At 49.2% G+C, this 19,974-nt stretch overlaps 1 protein-coding gene and 1 long non-coding RNA gene across 4 annotated transcripts; one reads left to right on the forward strand and one right to left on the reverse strand.

Moving 5' to 3' along the window:
• Nucleotides 1-10,866: 10,866 nt before the first annotated feature.
• LOC137753067 (uncharacterized) lies at nt 10,867-15,140 on the reverse strand. The gene is made up of 3 exons (XR_011071371.1): nt 15,003-15,140; nt 12,326-14,072; nt 10,867-11,729 (listed from the first exon to the last, which is right to left on the reverse strand). It is a non-coding gene; the product is annotated as an uncharacterized lncRNA (long non-coding RNA).
• On the forward strand, nt 12,471-19,716 carry MYADM (myeloid associated differentiation marker). Of its 3 annotated transcripts, none has more exons than XM_068528000.1 (3): nt 12,471-12,565; nt 15,586-15,661; nt 17,350-19,716. In XM_068528000.1, exon 3 carries the CDS (start codon nt 17,352-17,354, stop codon nt 18,315-18,317), a length of 966 nt encoding a protein of 321 aa, XP_068384101.1. In that variant the 5' UTR covers nt 12,471-12,565; nt 15,586-15,661; nt 17,350-17,351; the 3' UTR covers nt 18,318-19,716. The 3 variants fall into 3 exon arrangements, with proteins under 3 accessions (XP_068384101.1, XP_068384102.1, XP_068384100.1); XM_068528001.1 differs by lacking the exon at nt 12,471-12,565 and adding an exon at nt 13,438-13,522; XM_068527999.1 differs by lacking the exon at nt 12,471-12,565 and adding an exon at nt 13,794-13,992.
• Nucleotides 19,717-19,974: the final 258 nt, after the last annotated feature.

Below are 19,974 nucleotides of genomic sequence, written 5' to 3' on the forward strand. Positions count from 1 at the left end.
CACTTCCACTCAGCCTGAAAGAGAACCCCCCCATCTCCTCCATATCCTTTTATTTCCCTACGAAAAAAAAAAAAAAACTAGTGTGGGTGTTTGCTTACTCACTGCCTCCTTGAATGTGTGCGCAGAGCAGCGAGCATTCTCTAGGTCTTGTCCACTTGCTCGACCACTGCGTGGAAAAGAAGACAAACGCCCCTGTTCCACTTCCAGGCTGAATGTGCTTTACCCTCACCTTCCGCTAGAGGGCGCCCTAACACGGATGCGCTCCCCACCGCCTGGCAGGGCCCAGCTCTGCAGACCGTCTTGAGTTGTTTATGTGTGTTTTTGGCTGGCCAACGCCTTTTAACTACAGATTTAGAAAGAGAGACCGCAAGTGGTGAAAACTTAGGTTCAGCCCTAAATGACCTGAAACGACGTATTTTTATGGAAGCCTCCTGTGTTCTGAGGTCCCACAGGGCCTGCAGAGGTTAGCTGGGCCAGGTGGCCGTCCTGGAGGTGACCCCAGCCTCCTGGGGTCACAGAACTCTGGTTCACAGAACTCTGACACCCCACGATAGGTATGGGATAAATCCCATGCCTGCGGGTCATGGACACGGGGTTAAATCAATCTTGGCCTTCAAGCCTCCAAACTGTGGATGTTTGATCCCCACTATTTTTATCTGTGAAAGCGAACTGCGACATTCGTGATGGGCTTCCTCCAGTCTCCTAGAAGCTCAGTAGAAAAAGGCATCTGTATTCATTTGTCATCATAAGGCTCCTTGCCTGGCAGGTTATAAATAGCTCGTTAAAATGCATTCATCGTTATGTGGTTTGACTTGGTAATATATCTACCATGGTAGAGGATTCAGAAAATACGCCAAAAAGGGTAGACAGTGTTCCAGTTGCCCAGTCCTCCTTTCCCTCTGGTCTGAACCCATTTCTTTTGTATCTTTCCAGAACCTCCCATGGCATGTTTTATATCATATTAATATGTATTATATATTTATAATAATTACCATGTACTGACGTGGAGCCATTGTTCTAAGTATTTTCCATGCCTCATATAATCTATATATAGATATAATTTTAAGTAAGTAATATGTTAATGTGTTTAAAATTTATACACATACAGGAAAAAGTTTCAGTTCCACACCTACACCCTACATCTCGGGTGGTTTTGTTTGTGCAAACACAATAAAATAGGAATACCTATTCTTATTTTTATATCTTCTCACACAGAAGGTTAAATCCTCATACATGGTTCTGTATCTTGCCTTTTTCACTTAAGACTGTATCCTGGGTAATTCTCCATTTAGGTAACTAGAGCTTCCTAATTCTTTTTTTTTTTTTTTTTTTTAAGATACGCATATTGTCACATTATCTGGAGGTACCATAGTTTATTTATCCAGTCCTTTATAGATGGAGACTTGATTTATTTCCATCTGATAAGTACATTTAGCAGGGGAGTTTTACAAATCAAATAGATTTCCTTCCTTCCTCATCCCCCTCCCTCCCACCAAATGCAGCCTACGTCTTCAAAACAGAAGACTTCAGTCTATTTTGCTTAAGATATCACGATGAAAGTCACCATCTGTTAATCCAATCTGCATCACGAGGAGAAGGAAAATCGTCTCATGGGCGTGAAAACTCCTCTCAGGCCGCAGGAAGGGGAATTCCTGAGGGTCTCCTGCAGTGGCTCTGGTTTGCAAATGACAGGCCTTGCTTCCGGATCTAAGAAGCCAAGGAGGAGTTTAACGGAAGGCCACTGAACTAAGAAAATCACAGAGTGCATGGGAAGGCTGGAAATTGTCAGTTGGCAGGAAGCCAAGAATAGACAGCAGAGAGAATGTTTTTAAGTCCCACCCAGGCTGGGAAGCTGCACTGCCACCAGCCCACTGGTCACTCCCTCCACTCAACACTAAGCCAGTGATTCCTTTGCCCCTTCAGTTGTGCTCTTAATTTCCAACGTCCTTGCCTCTTTCCTCCCTAATTCAAAGCCCCAGGAGGAAGCATTTGGTTGCCTACTCCATACCTTCCAGAGACTGGGAAGCGCTCCCTTGGTCTTCCTAATAGATCAGACAATAGTGGGACTTCCCTGGAGGTCCAGTGGTTAAGACTCCGCTCTTCCGAGGCAGGGGGTGCGGGTTCGATCCCTGGTCCAGGAACTAAGATCCCACATGCCCCACAGCCAAAAAAAAAAAAAAATCAGACAATAACCCCCACCAGTGTGCTTACAATGGGGAATTACCCCCGTGCAAATAAGTTGAGGGTTTAAATGCTGGAAAGTCCCCAAAACACCAGACCTGGGCTATAGTGTCTATATATGCTGTAGTCTGCAGAGGACACATTCTGACAAGTAGCAGCTATCCACAGCCGCCCTGACTCCAAGGACCAGAGAAATCCCTTCACAGAGCAAGAGTCCTGGAGAGCCACAGATGTCTAACAGTTTTAGGAACTCTAACTTCCTGTTTATTCAATTTTTTTTTTAAAGTAAGTTTTGTCAAATACTCTTCTAGCACATACGGGATAGTCACATGATTTTTTTTCTACTTGGCTCTGTTCATAGCATAAATCTCATTAAAGGTGTCCGAATATTAGCCATCCTCCCATTCCTAAAATAAATCCCACTTAGTCACAAAGTATTATTTTTTAAAATACTGCTGGAATCTGTATGCTAGTACAGGCTGGCACACTCTGAAAAACTGAGAGTTCCATTCTGAGCAAAAGGAATTAACACATTTTAACCCAATATGATGGCCTCCTTGAGTGCTTGAAATGTGGCCAGTGGGACTATGGAACTGAATTTTATTTATTTATTTTTAAAATAAATCTATTTTTATTTTTTTAAAATAAATTTATTTATTTTTATTTATTTATTTTTGGCTGCGTTGGGTCTTCGTTGCTGTGCGCAGGCTTTTCTCTAGTTGCAGCGAGTGGGGGCTACTCTTTGTTGTGGTGCGCAGGCTTCTCAGTGCCGTGGCTTCTCTTGTTGCAGAGCATGGGCTCTAGGCGCGTGGGCTTCGGTAGTTGCGGCTCGCGGGCTCAGTAGTTGTGGTGCACGGGCTTAGCTGCTCGCGGGATGTGAGATCTTCCCGGACCAGGGCTCGAACCCGTGTCCCCTGATGGGGGTTAATCTATGGTTAAGGCGGATTCTTAGCCACTGCGCCACCAGGGACGTCCTGGAACTGAATTTTAAATTTTATTTAAGTTTAACTAATTTGTCTAAAAGCGGATACTCGGTTTAGTTAGTACCTTTTTAAGTATGTTTGGACAACTTGGCCATGTGAATTAACCTTTTCAACTGTCCATTTTATGAATTTTACCAACAGATGCCGCATTTCCCTTGAAACCTTAGCATCCGAATTGGGATGTACTCTAAGTACAAAATACCAGGACTTCCCCGGTGGTCCAGTGGTTGAGATTCCGAGCTTCCACTGCAGGGGTCACAGGAAACTAAGATCCCACATGATGCTCGGCACGGCCAAAAAAAAAAAAGCTCAAAATACCCACTGAATTTTAAAGAGAGTACAGGCCACCACCATCATCATGGCCAACAAGTAGGTCTTATCGAGAAATTTTTTCCAAAAAAATCATGTAACACACACACACAAAAAAAATCGTGTAACACATGTCAATAATTTGGGTTAAATATAATATGTGATTAAAGTTTACTTCGCCTGTCTCTTTATATTTTTAGATGTGGCTACTAGAAATGTGGACAGCGCTGCCCTAAGGAACACAGAAATCCATTCATCCCTTTGGTGCTTGGTGGTCTAAGAACCAGAGACGCCCAATCAGAGGAACAGGGTTGCTTAGATATGGAAGATTCTAGAGATGTGCTTCTGAGGATGGGTTTTCTGAGGCACAGAGAACATAAGGAACTGAATCACTCTGAGGATTCCTTTTGTTCAGTCCCGCAAGCGTGGACCTGGCAAAAGTCCATCCCAGTGATATTTGGATAATTCCATTTACCATTCTCAAACATTCTAAAAAAAAATTTAAAAAGAGTTCAGGGTATTAACAATCTTCTGTTTTCCTCTCCCCTTCCATTCCGATCTTTCCAGTCTGTTCCATGGCTCTGTCTGTCTAGCTTTGTGCCAATACCAAGTCATTCAATTACTTGGCTTCATAAATAAGTCTTTTTTTTTTTTTTTTGGCTGCATTGGGTCTTCGTTGCTGCTCTTGGGCTTTCTCTAGTTGCAGCGAGCGGCGCCTACTCTTCCTTGTGGTGCGCAGGCTTCTCATTGCAGTGGCTTCTCGTGCTGCAGAGCATGGGCTCTAGGTATGGGGGCTTCAGTAGTTGTGGCATGGGGGCTCAGTAGTTGTGGCATGGGGGCTCAGTAGTTGTGGCTTGCGGGCTCTAGAGCGCGGCTCAGTAGTTGTGGCGCAGGGGCTTAGTTGCTCTGCGGCATGTGGGATCTTCCCAGACCAGGGCTCGAACCCGTGTCCCCTGCATGGCAGGCAAATTCTTAACCACTGCGCCACCAGGGAAGTCCCCATAAATAAGTCTTGAAACCAAGTAGCATAAGTCTTTCAGCTTCCTTATTCTTCTTCGATATTGGCCAGCCTCCTCATTCTTTTAACTTTTGTGTTAAAATACACATAACATAAAATTTACCATTTTAACCATTTTTGAGCATACAATTCAGTGGCATTAAGTACATTCGCACGGTGGTGCAACCATCCCCACTATACACGTCCAGAACTTTTTCATCATCACAAACTAAAACTCTGGATCCCTTAAATACTAACTCCCATTCCCCCTGCCCCCAGCCCTGTGTAAATACTATTCTACTTTCTGTCTCTATGAATTTGACTACTCTAGGTAGCTCATGTAAGTGGAATCCTACAGTATTTATCCTTTTGCGTCTGGCTTATTTTGCTAAGCATAGTGTCTTCAAGGTTCATCCATGCTGCAGCATGTATCAGAATTTCATTCCTTTGGGGAAATGTATTACCCAGCAACATGTGACTAAAAAGAGATGTATAGAAGTTGATGAATTTGAAAGAAAATATAGGGGACTTCCCCGGTGGTCCAGTGGTTAAGACTCTGCGCTTGCAATGCAGGGGGCGGGGTTTCGATCCCTGGTTGGGGAACTAAGATCCCGCATGCCACATGGCATGGCCAAAAAGAAAAAGAGAGAGAGAATATAGGAGGTGATGGGACTTGGTGATAGATTGGATGTGGGAGGGTATGAGAAATGACAATATCAATGACAAGTCTTAGAATTCTGGCTTATGCAACAGGATGGCAGGTAGTGACATTTACCGGTGATACACACACTGCACTGGAGGAAAGATTCCCTGTTAATTTTGGATGTATGGAGTTTGGACCTTTGTGACATCCAAGTGGAGACTCAGTAAGCACCGGGATATGCATGTCTGGAGCTCAGAGGAGTAATCTGAGTTGCTGTGTATACCTGTGAGTCATAGCAGAGGTTACAGAGGTTACCAGTAGTTTCCCCCAGTTTCTTCCCTCTGTAATAGAAGATTTTTCTGGGTATCTGTTTCCCCAACTGAAGACTGTATTTCCTTTTTTTTTAAAAATTTTTTATTTTATATTGGAGTACAGTTGATTAACAATGTTGTGTTAGTTTCAGGTGTACAACAGAGTGATTCAGTTATACATATACATGTATCTATTCTTTTTCAAATTCCTTTCCCATTTAGGTTGTTACAGAATATTTAGCAAAGTTCCCTGTGCTATACAGTAGGTCCTTGTTGGTTATTCATTTTAAATATAGCAGTGTTAAAAAAAAAAAAAAAAAAGACTGTATTTCCCAGTCTCCCTTACAGCTTTACGTGGCCATGCAACTAAGTTCTGGACAGTAAGATACACAAGGAATATGTGTAGCTCCAGGATCACACACTTAAAGGGAAAGAAGCATGCCAACCCCTTCCCCTCTCCTCTTCCTGTGGCTGCAACGACAATATAGTGGTTTGATCTGGGTCATACGCTAGAGCCCAAATGGAAGCCCTTGTCAAAGGTGACAGCACGACAACAGAGAATGACTCCTTGAGACCATGGAGGTATCATATCAACCTTGGATTGCCAACTCTTGGATTGCTACAAGAAAGAAAAATATACCATTACCTTTTCTGGACCTGCATTGTCCAATATGGTAGTCATGAGCCATGTGTGGCCATTGAGCATTTGAAATGCAGTTGGTATCACACACTGAAATGATAATATTTTGATATATTGCATTAAAATAAGGTACGTTGTTAAAACTAACTCAATTGTTTTGCTTCTTTTTAATGTGGCTACTAGAAAATTTTAAATTGCTCCTGTGGCTCTCATTATTTTTCTATTGGTCAGCGCTGGTTTAGACCATTGATATTTTGCCTTTGTTATAGCAGCTGAATGAGCATCTTCTCTAGTACATGGGTCATTTACTCATCAGGGCTCCCTGAAGCCAGGGATGTATGGAATCCCCTAGCGAGAGTATGTCGTGAGAAGTGTAGAAGTCCGGGAAAGAGCCTTGAGGAGCTCTAGTATTTAACGGAACATGAGCTTGTAAAGGAAGCCCAAAGAAGCAAAAGGAAAGCCCGGAGGATGACATGCCATACAATCCTAGAGGACAGTTTCAAGTTAGAAGGAGGCACTAAGAGCATCAGGTACTTGCAAGGTCAAAAGGTTAAGAACTAAAAAAGAGGGACTTCCCTGGTGGTCCAGTGGTTAAGAATCCTCCTTCCAATATATATATTTTATATATATAAGATACACACACACACACACACACATACACACACACACAATGGAATACTACTCAGCCATAAAAAAGAAGGAAATTTTGCCATTTGCAACAACATGGATGGACTTGGAGGGCATTATCCTAAGTGAAATAGGTCAGACAGAGAAAGACAAATACCGTATGATAACACTTATATGCGGAATGTAAAAAATACAACAAACTAGTTAATATAGCAACAACAACAAAAAAGAGACTCACAGATATAGAGAACAAACTAGTGGTTATCAGTGGGGAGTGTGGGAGGGCAGTATAGGGGTAGGAGATTAAGAGGTACAAGCTATTATGTATAAAATAAGCTACAACAATATATTGCACAACACAGGGAATATAGCCAATATTCTATAATAACTATAAACGGAGTATAACCTTTCAAAATTATGAATCACCATATTGTACACCTGTAACTTAGATAATATTGTACATCAACTATACTACAATTTTATAAAAGGAAAAAAATGCAAAAAAAAAAAAAGACAAGAAGAAGAATCGGCATAAGAACTTCACTATTGTTCAAGAACAGTCCTGGAAATATAGTCACATTTTGGCTTCAGTGTAAGGAAGCTGAGGGGCTTACCAGTCAACAGCTTCTGTTATCTCTCTAAATAAAGAAGGTAGGTCATAGGCTGAGAATGGGGGCTGAGGGCAGAGGTCGAAGAGCATAAAAATAGTGTGCTTGTCACTATGGGAATGAGAATGAGTTTACCAGATGATTGCACTGGGGTTGTGGGCAGTACTGAGGAAACGTTTGAGTTTGGTCACCATGTCTCTATGCCTTGTAATATGACTTTCTCCAGTAATGCTTAATCGCTTAAGGACAAGCACAGGAGGAAAAACAAAAGAAAACAAAACAAAAAAAACCCCTGATAGATGTGCTTTTTCTTTTTTAAATTTTTTCTTTTTTAAAAAATTTTATTTTATATTGGAGTATAGTTGATTCACAATGTTGTGTTAGTTTCAGGTGTACAGCAAAGTGATTTAGTTATACATATACATATATCTATTCTTTTTTCAGATTCTTTTCCCATATAGGTTATTACAGAATATTGAGTAGAGTTCCCTGCGCTGTACAGTAGGTCCTTGTTGATGATCTATTTTATATATAGTAGTGTGTATATGTCAATCCCAAACTCCTAATTTATCCCTACCCCCTTTCCCATATGGTAACCATATGTTTGTTTTTGAAGTTTGTTTCTGTTTTGTAAATAAGTTAATTTGTAACCATTTTTAGACTCCACATGTAAGCGATATCATGTGATATTTGTCTTTCTCTGTCTGCCTTACTTCACTTAGTATGATCATCTCTAGGTCCATCCATGTTGCTGCAAATGGCATTATTTCATTCTTTTTTATGGCTAACAGTCCATTGTATATATGTACCACATCTTCTTTACCCATTCATCTGTCGATTGGACATTTAGGTTGTTTCCACTTCTTGGCTATTGTGAATAATGCTGCAATGAACGTTCCAATGCATGTATCTTTTCAAATTATGGTTTTCTCCAGATGAATGCCCAGGAGTAGGATTGCTGGATCATGTGGTAGTTCTATTTAGTTTTTTAAGGAACCTCCACACTGTTCTCCATAGTGGCTGTACAAATTTACATTCCAAACAACAGTGTAGGAAGGTTCCCTTTTCTCCACACCCGCTCCAGCATTTACTGTTTGTAGACTTTTTTATGATAGCCATTTCTGACCTGTGTGAGGTGATACCTCATCGTACTTTTGATTTGCATTTCTCTAATAATTAGCGATGTTGAGCAACTTTTCACGTGCTTTTTGGCCATCTGTATGTCTTCTTTGGAGAAATGTCTATTTAGATCATCTATAGATGGGCTTTTTCTTTTTTTCTTTTCAAAGACTGGGGTGATACAAAGACAGAAGGGGAAAGGAGTGTTAGATATCCTAACATGAAAAGAGGGTCATTGAAATGATGGACCGTGGAATCATTTCTGAAGAAAGAGGAAAGCAAAGTAAAGAGAGGGCTGATGGACTGGGGGTTCCTATCAAGTTAAGAAAAGGTCATAAATGGCCATTGCTGAGAAAGTAAGATTGAAGGAGAAATGGTTGATGTCTGAGAGGCGTGGAGAACTGAGTGGATAGGTGACTGCTATGGTGTGGAGGGTAATGTTCACATGGCAGGTCTTCTAAGTCAGTGCTTCCCAACATTTTCACATCGTGGGGCAAATAAAAACATGATAATATTTTTTGTAGCTCATGGAGATGAACAGATGAGCCTGGCAACAGCCAGAGGCAACCAGGCCACTCTGAGGGCTGGGGAAAACAGTATGACCTGTTCATGGCATATCTGGTGGGATGCTCTCTATAGAATTTCAGGAAACCATGTGGAAAATGAGGGCAAGTGACCAGGAGGTCCATAGATGACAAAAAGGTGTTATGGCCAGAGAACAGATTAGGGGGAGACATCCACTTCAATAAAGGCAAGGAAAGAAAGAATACAGACAGTCCCCCACTTATGATGGTTTGACGTACATTGTTTGATCTTACAATGGTGCAAAAACGATTTGCATACAGTAGAAACTATACTTCAAGTTTTGAATTTTGATCTTTTCCCAGGCTAGAGATAGGCTGTATGATACTGTTCCAGAATCACCAAATTCTCCTATAAAAGTAACTTGTCTTTTCAGTACCCCATAGATTCCATGCTGGTCAATTGCACGGATGACATCATACTGATAAGACCTTGAAAGCAGGAAAGAGCAGATAGATACACTGTATCTATTAATAAAACACACACACACATGCCAGAGCATGGGAGATAAACCCCATACAAATTGGGAAGCCTATCACTCAGGGACATTCCTGAGAATCCAATAGTCTGAGGACAGTGGGAATATCCCCTCCAAATAAAGGAGTTATTACATGTCGAACCCTTTGCCACTAACAAATGAGATAAAATCTCCATTAGAGCAGATATTCCTTAGCCTGTTTTGTTCTCACATAGGAGACACTCATAAATATATTTGTTGATAAATGAATGAAATTTTCCACTGGACCCAGAGTAAGGAAAGATCTGTGTGTTACAATGATATAAGATCTGTATATTTGGTTTGTGTCCTCAGTTCCCTGCACCAAGTTCCTAAAACCCTTGTAATTTCCTGAGTGATAGGGGTGAGAGGGCTGTCTTTTGTTATTCATAATAAGCTCCCTTCAACCCTATCTGCGTTTATACTAATGAGATGACTCTTGATAGGCCCCGAGTTAGCTCTGGATGGGGGTTGGTTGCCCGAAGAATGAATCATGTGATTAGAGCATTGGAAACTTCAGCCCCACTCCCTGACCTCCAGAGAGGCTAGGGAGATTGAACTTGCTCACTGATGGCCAGTGATTTAATCAACCATGCTTCCATCATGGAAATTCCGTAAACATCCTGAACAACGGGATTCAGAGGGCTTCCAGCGTCGTAAATGCATCACGGTGCCGGGAGGTGGTGAGCCCAGAGAGGGCATGGGAGCTTTGCATCCCCCACCCCATACCTTGCCCTGTGTATCTCTTCTGTTTGGCTGTTCCCGAGTTGCAACCTTTATAATAAGTCAGTAGTACTAAGTAAAGGGCCTTCTTGAGTTCTGCGAGCCATTCTAGCAAATTATGGAACCCAAGGAGGGAGTCCTGGGAACCCCAGTTTTCTAGCCAGTTGAAAATGAAAATCTCATTCATTTATCAACAAATATATTTATGAATGTCTCCTATGTGAGAACAAAACAGGCTAAGGAATATCTGCTCTAATGGAGATTTTATCTCATTTGGTAGTGGCAAAGGGTTCGACATGTAATAACTCCTTTATTTGGAGGGGATATTCCCACTGTCCTCAGAAGTATGGGAGGCCTGGGGCTTGTGGCTGGAGTTGGAAGTGGGGTTGGCCTTGTGGGACTGAGCCCTTAACCTGTGGGGTCTGATGATAACTCCACATTCAGATTCAGAGTTGAACTGAGGGCTTCCCTGGTGGTGCAGTGGTTAAGAATCCGTCTGCTAATGCAGGGGACACGGGTTCGAGCCCTGGTCTGGGAAGATCCCACATGCCACGGAGCAACTAAGCCCGTGTGCCACAACTACCCAGCCCACACGCCTAGAGCCTGTGCTCTGCAATGAGAAGCCACCGCAATGAGTAACCCCCGCTCAGCAACGAACACCCAACGCAGCCAAAAATAAATAAATAAATAAATTTATTAAAAAAAAAAAAAAAGAATTGAACTGAATCATTGGACACTCATTTTGTGTCCAGAGTTAGAGAATTGGTGGTTGATGTGAAAACAAAACAAAACAAAACAAAAAAACCAACACACACACAGACACACAAACACACACACACATTTGGTATCAGAAATGTCGGGAGCAAAAACCAGTTCATAATCTGTACCCAGGTAAATTCTTCCCCCAAAACCCTCCATTACAGAGAGTGCTATTAAGACTTAAGTAGATCAGATGACTTCTGTGGCTCTCCGTCAGCTTCTTCCCCCAGTCTCCCCAGTACCTGCTTAATGGGCTTTTGAACAAAGCAGCCATGGTGGGCTATGTATGGCTTTGCTTCATCAAAGCTATGGAACTTTGTCACTGATGGAGGCCCACCTGGCTGGCAGCAGCAAGCAGTGCTGGGCCCCCAATGTGGTATGGTTTCCTAGGGAGACCAGCCGAATACCTGGTCACCCGAGGAGTACGTTGGACCCTTTCCATCATGGATTGGGCAATGACTTTTTCCCGCCTGGGTTGTAATTAACTCTGGGTCGTATTTGCTTTTCTTGCCTTCCTCACTCCTGCCAGTGGCAGCGTCTGTGTACACGTTGAATGATCCCATTCACCGTCATGTGAACACACACGATATTGCTTCTGATCAGGGAACCCAGTTTATTAGGAAGTTAGGGGGCGGGGCCGTGTACTTGATCACCCGAAAGCAGCTACTCTCATAGAACAGAGGCACGTCCTGTTTGAGACTGGGTTTCAGTGCCAGGTTGGAGACAGCATCTTTGGGGCTGGGTCGCTCTCCTGCAGGACGGGTAAGCACTCTGAACCAGTGGCACATACGTGATGCCAGATTACACAAGACCTGGGAACCCTACGGGGTCAAACCTGATGACTCACTCTTTAAATGTTTGCTTCCTGTTCCTGCTACCCTGAACTCCGCTCTTTTGAAGTTTCAATGCCTTAAAGGGGGAACACTTCCACCGGAGAGCACAGCTGCAGTAAACTGTGAGTGGTGATGGCCCCTGGACTATTTGGGGTATCTCAGGAGTGCCACTTCGGGGTCAAGCAAAGAGAGTGACTGTTTCGGGAAAGAAGGGGGTAGGAGATGCTTCTACTCCGGGGGTCAAGGAGGTACGTGAATAGAACCTGGGGTCATCCCTGGAGAACCTCCAAAGAATATCATGTCCTGACTCCTTCCACATCCTGATGCGGGGCTCATAGAGACCCCCCCCCCTCCCCTAGGCAGGGCACATAATGACAGAGAGGGTCTGTGTCTACCGCCTTTGCAGGGCAGAAAAGTGGGCATACAGGCTCCACACCCCTCCCACCCCCACCATACCCCCCCCAACTTCTGCAGAGCACACAGCGTCCAGGTGCCCCCCCCCAGCCCCTCCCACCTCCGTAGGGCACGCATCCGGGGACACAGAACTCCCGCATCCCTTCGGACCCCTCCCTTCGCGACGCGAGAGTCTTCCACTCTGGGGCTCGGCCTCAAAGCCTTCTCAGTAGTCGGCCTGGAAGACACCCAGCAGTAGCAACGCCGGCAGCTGCCGGTCGCCGAGCCTCCGCAGCCGCCACGAGGCCCCGCCCAGCGGCAGCCTAGAGCAAGGCCGCGCCGGGGACGACTGCAGAGCGCGGTGAGTGAGCCCGGCCAGCAGGGAGGGACCCGGGCGTCCCGGTCCCCGCCCCACCCCAGCCCCGGGCAGTGCATCCGACCTTCAGCGCCCGCTTGCTTCTTGGCTCTGTCAATCCGTCTCAGGGCTTCAGAGCTGCCCCTAAAAAAGGACCCCCGTGCTCTGGGGCCCGGGCAGACCAGCCCCTTGGGCCCTCCCCTCTTGCAGGAACCAGGAATCTGGCACCCCCAGCCCCCAGCCTCGTCCTCTTTAAGCTTCTGAGCCCCTCCCTCTTTCCAGGAGCCAGGATTGCAAGCCAAAAATATCTCTCCCTTCCAGACCCAAGAGGCTTGGCTAGCAAACACATCTGCTCCGAAAACCCAGGAGCCTGAGCCGCAATTGCTCTTTTGAGCCAAGATTCTGGGCCCGCGGCCGGGGAGTCCATGCCCCCAACTCCTATGGCCTCGATCTCAGAAGTCCTGCTACCAACAACCCCCCCTCCCCTGCCCCCATCGACAGGGACATATGGGACCTAGGCGTCCGGCCCATCAGTCCCTTACACCGCGAATCCCAGTGTAAATGAGGATTAGGAGACCCATTTTGCTCCTCCCTCAAATTCCTTACTTACGGGAATCCAACCACTGTTCTTTTGGGGACCCAGGAGTCAGGGACCTCAGCCCAGAAACCCCCTAAAGCCTAGGGATCGGCACACCCTCAACTCTTTCGTATTTCAGGGACCCAGGAGTCAGGGACCTCAGCCCAGAAACCCCCTAAAGCCTAGGGATCGGCACACCCTCAACTCTTTCGTATTTCAGGGACCCAGGAGACACAGACCCTAGCAAACAGACCCCATTAAATTGAGAGGCCCAGTCCCCCAACCCACCGCGACCTAGATGTCCAAAATTTCGTCCATCCTGGAAGAGCAGGGCCGGAGCAGAGGAGGAGGGAGGGGCCAGGAAGGGAGAGGAAGAACGGATTGAGGTGAGACTGGGGTGGGGACCTGAGCTGGGGGGCTCTGTCGTAAACAAAGTCTAAACAGACGGGTTGCCATGGCAACGGCCTTCCCCAGGCCTGCCCTGGAGACTTCTCCAGTGCTGTGTCGAGGAGGGCACCCCCCAGGAGCCTCCACTCCGCCAGCTGTTGTGTCTTCCTGTTTTCTCACCACGGAAACAGTGACCTCAGCCCTCCACCCCTACCGCTGGCGGGGCGAGACAGCTGCTGTGAATTTATCATCTCTGGGGAGGTGGTCTTACCTTGGCCCCGCCCTCGGGGCGGGACTGGGATAGCCCTGGCAGGGGGAGACCCTTACTCGGCTCCAGCCCAGAGTCCCGGCCCCGCCCCCAGCCCTGCCCGCGCTCACTCCCCGGCCCTCCAACCGCACCCAGACCGCAGACCCTCCTAGCCTGCAGCTGTCGCCTCTGCTCCAGCCGCAGCCGCCACAGGCCCGTAAGGTGAGGCTGCGGGAACCCCCGAGAGTGGGAGCAGCGTCCAGGATTCTTGGGTGCAGAGGGATTCCAAATGTCTTCAGTCCCTAGAAAGATGGGCTGGGTCAGGACTCGGGTTCTGGAGAGGAGAGGGCTGGGGACCTGAACTCATACAGGTCATACATCTGAAAAAGGAGGGGGGTTGGGGCCTGGACCCCTGGGTCTGAGGGAGGAGGGGGCTGGGGGCCCGGACTCCTGGGTCTGATGGAGGAGGGGCTGAGGGCCTGGAGAAGCTTGAAGTTGGGAGTCCTGGGTTTGAGAAAGGTAGTGGCTGGGGTTCAGAATTACTGACCTCCTCCCCATCCAGGGGGCAGAATCCGAACTTTAGACTCAAAAGGCCAGAGACGGAGCTTTAGCACCCGTGGTCCCAAAGTGAAGATGGAGCTGGGCCCCTTGGTGCTGAGAGCACAGGCTGGGGCTCAGGGCGCGCTTCTGAGTTTGCGGAGTGATGGGGTGTGGTGTTTGGCCTGAAGGTGGGGAGAGGACTGGGGCGTGGCTAGCGAAGTCCTCAGCATCTCCAGGAAGCCAAAGGGTGTTTTCCTCTCCCTCCTCGGGTCTCTGGCAGTTCATTCCTGAGCTCTGACCTCAGGCGACGGCTGGGGGCTCTGAGAGTGGAGACGGACCCCTCCCCTCCGGGTGGTCCGTGCGCTAACTTACCTTCCAGGGGAGACTTAACTGACTGTGGCCCGCCCTCTGCCTCCTGGGCCTGTCCCAACTTCCTCCTAACGGGTCGGGGGAAGCGGGAGGTGGCCCGGGAGGTCCAGCTGTAGCCGGGAGACCAGCCTTACGGGAGGTGCTGGGAGGTGTGGCCACTCTCTCTGGACTGGATTCCAACACTGTGCACAGTTTCCCGCCGCGGGGCGGGAGGCGTCCGCAAGGCGAACCCAGGGGTCCGGGTACACAGCCACTCCTCTCTTAGAGACCCTCTTGGGGGGGGTCCAGCCTCCCGGCCCACCTTATGGAGGCCCAGAACTCACATTTTGAAGGACCCAGAAATTCGAACGTGCAGGCTTCTCCTCCTGGGACCTGGCGTCCGGGCTCTGCCCCCCCTCCCGCCGCCGGAATCCGCGAGCAGGGCGGGGGTCCCAGCACCGCCTCCCGGTCCCCGCCACATTCCAAATGGCTGGGCTGACTTGAATCCCTTATAAGGACGGAGACGCGGCGCCGCCCGGGCCGCCCGCCCCCTCAGCCACCGCCCAGGGCCCTCCAGCCGCCGGCCCCGCGGCTTTCCTGGCGGAAGCAGGGTTACGATCATACACGCCCAGGCCGGCCCGCGGGGCGTGCACTTTGGCTAGGTTCCCTCCACTCGCGTCCTCGCAGTTTGCGGCAAGAGGAGCAAAGAAGGGGCGGGGCTTCCCTGGGGTGACCATCCCCGACCTCTTAGGGGCTCCGGGCCAAATCCCCGCCCGGGCTGGGAGGCGCGCCCAGGGTCTGCGGAGCCTCACCGCGCGTTCTGGGCGAGCGGCGGGCAGTAGGCCGGCTGGTCGCCTGGGTCCCGGGAGGGTGGAGCCGGGTCTGAGCGGACGCTGACGTTGTTTCTCCCTCCTGTCCTCTGACAAGCCTTTTCCAGGTGTCTGACTTAATCCGCCTCCAGAGCCGGATCTTTCTCTGGTGGGATCCTCAGCAAAGACCGCTGGTGAGTGGGCTGGGGGCTCTGACTCTTGGGTCTGAGGTGGGAGAGGTTCTGAGGTCTGGACTCCTGGGTCTGCGGGAGAGGGACCTGAGGCCTGAGCTGCTCTGTCAGAGGAAGGAGCGGGCTGAGGGCCCTGAATACTGGGGTCTGAGATAAGAGTTGGGGAGTGCAGTGCTCCTGGGTCTGAAGGAGGAGGGGCTGGGGACTTGGACTCCTGGATCCTGAGACCTGGGACCTTGGGTTCCAAAGAGAGGGGCCCAGACACCTGTGTATATGAGGAAGCAGTATGTTCAGGAGCTGGCCTCCTGCGTCCCCAGGAAGCTATTGTACAGGGACAGATGGGCTAAAGGCTGTGACGCTGCCCTCCTGACCCTGGAAGGAGGATGTTGCATTTCCTTGGGGCTGAGAGAGGCCTTCTGAGCTTTTTAGAGGTGGCAACCAAGAGATTAGCTATTTCAGGGCCTGAGGGAGGGTCTGGACACCTGGTCAGGAATCGAGGCCAGGCCTTCATTCCTGAGAGTCTTTAGGACAAGGACATAAAAGTCAAAGGTTCTAAAGGGATAGAAGAAAGAAGTTGATTTCCCTGAGTCTGGCGTGCTCACGGCTGAGGGCCCAGAGCCCTGGGGTCTGAAGCTGTATTTCTGAATGAGAGAGGACTAGAGATTTCAGTGGCACTGGGCCAGCTGAGAGAATCTGGGGAGCTGAGCTTCCCAGAAGTTGGGGAACTAGGGGGCTGGACTTCATGTTGGGGAAGGGGGAGAGGCTTCCTTTGGGTTGAAGTACTCCAGACCTAAATCCATTTGGCCATAGCAGGGGTGCTGCCGAGATTGGTAAGACCCAGTTCCAGAAGGGAGAGAGGGCTCTTGTCTTCCAGGAGCTGGGGCCAGCCTCCTGCTCAGTGAGAGGAGACAGGCTGGAAGGATGGAAGCTCTGATCAGACGTGGGTCCCTGAGAAGGTTTCCACATAGAGGCTGGACTCCTGAATGTCTGGAGGCTGGAAATGTTTAGGACCGTTAGGTGAAAGAGAGGCTGGGCTGCAGAGTCCTGGGTACCCAAAGGGAAGAAGTGCAGAGATGGAGTTTCTAAGAGGTCACAGAAGACAGGGCCTCTTCTCCTGCTGCTGCTTCTCCTTTTTTTTTTTTTAATATTTATTTATTTATTTGGCTGCACTGGGTTTTAGTTGCGGCACGCGGGATCTTTTAGTTGCGTCATGCGGGCTCTAGTTCCCTGACCAGGGATCAAACCTGGGCCCCCTGCAGTGGAAGCTCAGAGTCTTAACCACTGGACTGCCAGGGAAGTCCCTAGAGCAGACTCTTGAGTGGCTGGGTTGCTGAGTCCCTGAGGGAAGGAGGGCCGCTTTGTCTGTTTGGAGTGGGAAGAAAGATACGTGGTTTTACAGGAGTTGGCTTTTGGGGAGAGGAAAGGAGGGTCCTGGGAAGAAAAGAGATAGGGGACTACACTCCTGAGCTCTGACATGAGGCTGGAGGGAGGAGGCGGCTAGCTCCGGGTGACCAGCTCATCCCTGGAGGGCTGGGACTGGCCCAGTTTGAAAACTCGCATCCTGGGTACGCCTCAGCTAGAGTCCAGATTACGCTGTCCACGCGCCCCCTCACTCCAGGAAGGCAGGTCCTGGGGGCCTGGATCCTCCAGTTGGGAACCTTCTTGGGACACCTTCTTTCCCCTCCCCCCAGCCATGCCGGTGACGGTGACCCGCACCACCATCACGACCACGTCGTCGTCCTCGGGCCTGGGCTTCCCGACCACCGTGGGGTCCGCTCGGGCACTGGCCCAGCCCCTGGGCCTCCTGCGCCTGCTACAGCTCATCTCCACCTGCGTGGCCTTCTCGCTGGTGGCCAGTGTGGGCGCTTGGACGGGCGCCATGGGTAACTGGTCCATGTTTACCTGGTGCTTCTGCTTCGCCGTGACCCTCATCATCCTCATCGTCGAGTTGGGCGGGCTCCAGGCCCGCTTCCCCCTGTCCTGGCGCAACTTTCCCATCACCTACGCCTGCTATGCCGCCCTCTTCTGCCTCTCGGCCTCCATCATCTACCCTACCACGTACGTCCAGTTCTTGTCTCACGGCCGCTCCCGGGACCACGCCATCGCCGCCACCACCTTCTCCTGCATCGCTTGCCTGGCTTATGCCACCGAAGTGGCCTGGACCCGGGCACGGCCCGGCGAGATCACTGGCTACATGGCCACCGTGCCAGGCCTGCTCAAGGTGCTGGAGACCTTCGTGGCCTGCGTCATCTTCGCCTTCATCAGCAACCCCTACCTGTACCAGCACCAGCCGGCCCTAGAGTGGTGCGTGGCCGTGTACTCGATCTGCTTCATCCTGGCGGCCGTGGCCATCCTGCTGAACCTGGGCGACTGCACCAACATGCTGCCCATCCCCTTCCCCAGTTTCCTGTCCGGGCTGGCCCTGCTCTCCGTCCTCTTCTACGCCACGGCTCTGGTCATCTGGCCGCTCTACCAGTTCAACGAGAAGTACAGCAGCCAGCCCCGGCGCTCCATGGATATAAGCTGCAGCAACAGGCACACCTACTACGTGTGCGCCTGGGACCGCCGACTGGCTGTGGCCATCTTGACAGCCATCAACCTCCTGGCTTACGTGGCCGACCTGGTGTACTCGGCCCGCCTGGTTTTTGTCAGGGTCTGAGGCTCTGCCCTGGAGGGGCTACCGACTCCCTCTTCTCAGCGGAGGTTCTTTACCAAGTCCTGAGGCCCTCTGAGGTCCTCTTCCCGGCTCCCCTCTCTCCTGCGTTTCTCATATCCTTCCCAACTCACCCTCCTCTCTTTCCTGTTTCTTTCACTCCTCCTTCTGTTCTGTCTCCCTTCCTGCTCTGTTTGGTTACCACATCCTGTTCGGCTTCCTTCTTTCTGCTCTCTTCTTTTCTACACATTCGGCTTTGGGGCTCCTTTCCAGTCATCCTGTTTGTTTTCTCAACTGCCTGTTGCCTGACCACCTCTTCCCAGTTTCCTTCTGATCGATCAGGAGCCCTGAGACTTCTTCCTTCTCGGCCCCACAGCCCACTCCCACCTCCAAAGGTGCTGAGCCCCACACCACACACCCCTTTTGCAGCTGTTCACACCCTGGGCCTCCAGAGGGGCCCCATTGCCAAAGCATGCCTGCCCGCCCTGGCTGTGCCTTAGTTGGTGTGTATGTGTGTGTGTCTGGGGGGTGGGGGTGGGTAGCTAGGGATTGGGCCCCCTTTCTCCCAGTGGAGGCGGGGTGTACAGTGTACCTCCCCTTTAAGTTAAAAACAAAAAACAAAAAACAAAACTCTGAAGCTCAATAATTTCCAGTGGGCGGGGGGCTTAAAGCATAGACCCTGGGTCCCTAGAACCCGCCTGGTGCTCAGCCTCGCCTGAGATCGGCTCCAGAATTTTTGCCAGGCTTACTAAAAACCCACTGCCTAGAGGCCATCTTAAAGGAGGCGAGGGGTGTATGACTTCCATCCCAACTACTCCCTGGGGTATCAAAAAACTGGCAAAAAAACTGCATGGTCTTGAAGACAACTGTCTGAAGTATTTGTAAGAGCCAGTGATGTGGCCCTCCAGCCTCAGTGTCAAAAATTGCATCTCCTGCCTTTGCAGGGAGGAGAAGAAAATGGCCACTGCCAGCCTTAAAGGTGATGTTAGCCTGGGTTTTTTTTTTTCCTTTTTTTTTTTCTGGTCACTAGGGCAACAATCACTGGGTGGCCCTTTTCTTAAAAGGGAAGTTTCTTTTCAAAAAAATTTTGGGGGTGGGGTGGGTTGGGGGGTGGGAATTGCTACTGTGCCGTAGTCAAAGGAATTGCATCGCTTGAGTGTGTGGTGTACACACACGTGTGTTTCTGCGTGCTAGTTGCTTTCTGCTGCTGCTTCCTGCTTCTCTGGGACTCACATGCATAACATGATCTATATAAATGTATAAATATATATTTTATTTTTTTTAAATTCCCTGGAGCTTCTGGTTCCCATCAGCCCCTGCTGTCAATCATAGAGAGAAGCCTTGTCCCTTCTCCCACATCAGTAATGTTCTTTTTTTTTAAACCCCAATATAAAGATAAAAGAAAGACTTGTGCTTGCTTTATTAATGGGGAGGGCTCCAAGAGAGAGGGCAAGGCCCAGATTGCTGGGTCTGGTAGGAGAAAAGGGCTGGGGTCAAGACAACTTTGGCCCCATCAGAAAAAAACTTGAGTCTGGATCGTCCACATTACTCTCTCTCAAATGAGGAGAGCTAGTTAGGATAGAAATGAACAAGATTTCTCCCTCCTTGGAGTCCCACGAGCACTTCAGAAATACCGTGTCCCATTCTGAGTGCAGCATCTTGC

Source organism: Eschrichtius robustus, chromosome 19 (assembly GCF_028021215.1).
Source record: "Eschrichtius robustus isolate mEscRob2 chromosome 19, mEscRob2.pri, whole genome shotgun sequence".
Classification (NCBI taxonomy): domain Eukaryota; kingdom Metazoa; phylum Chordata; class Mammalia; order Artiodactyla; family Eschrichtiidae; genus Eschrichtius; species Eschrichtius robustus.

Bases quoted from the DNA above. Each gene is read 5' to 3' on its own strand.
- MYADM (XM_068528000.1), top strand. From the start codon at position 17,352: ATGCCGGTGACGGTGACCCGCACCACCATCACGACCACGTCGTCGTCC.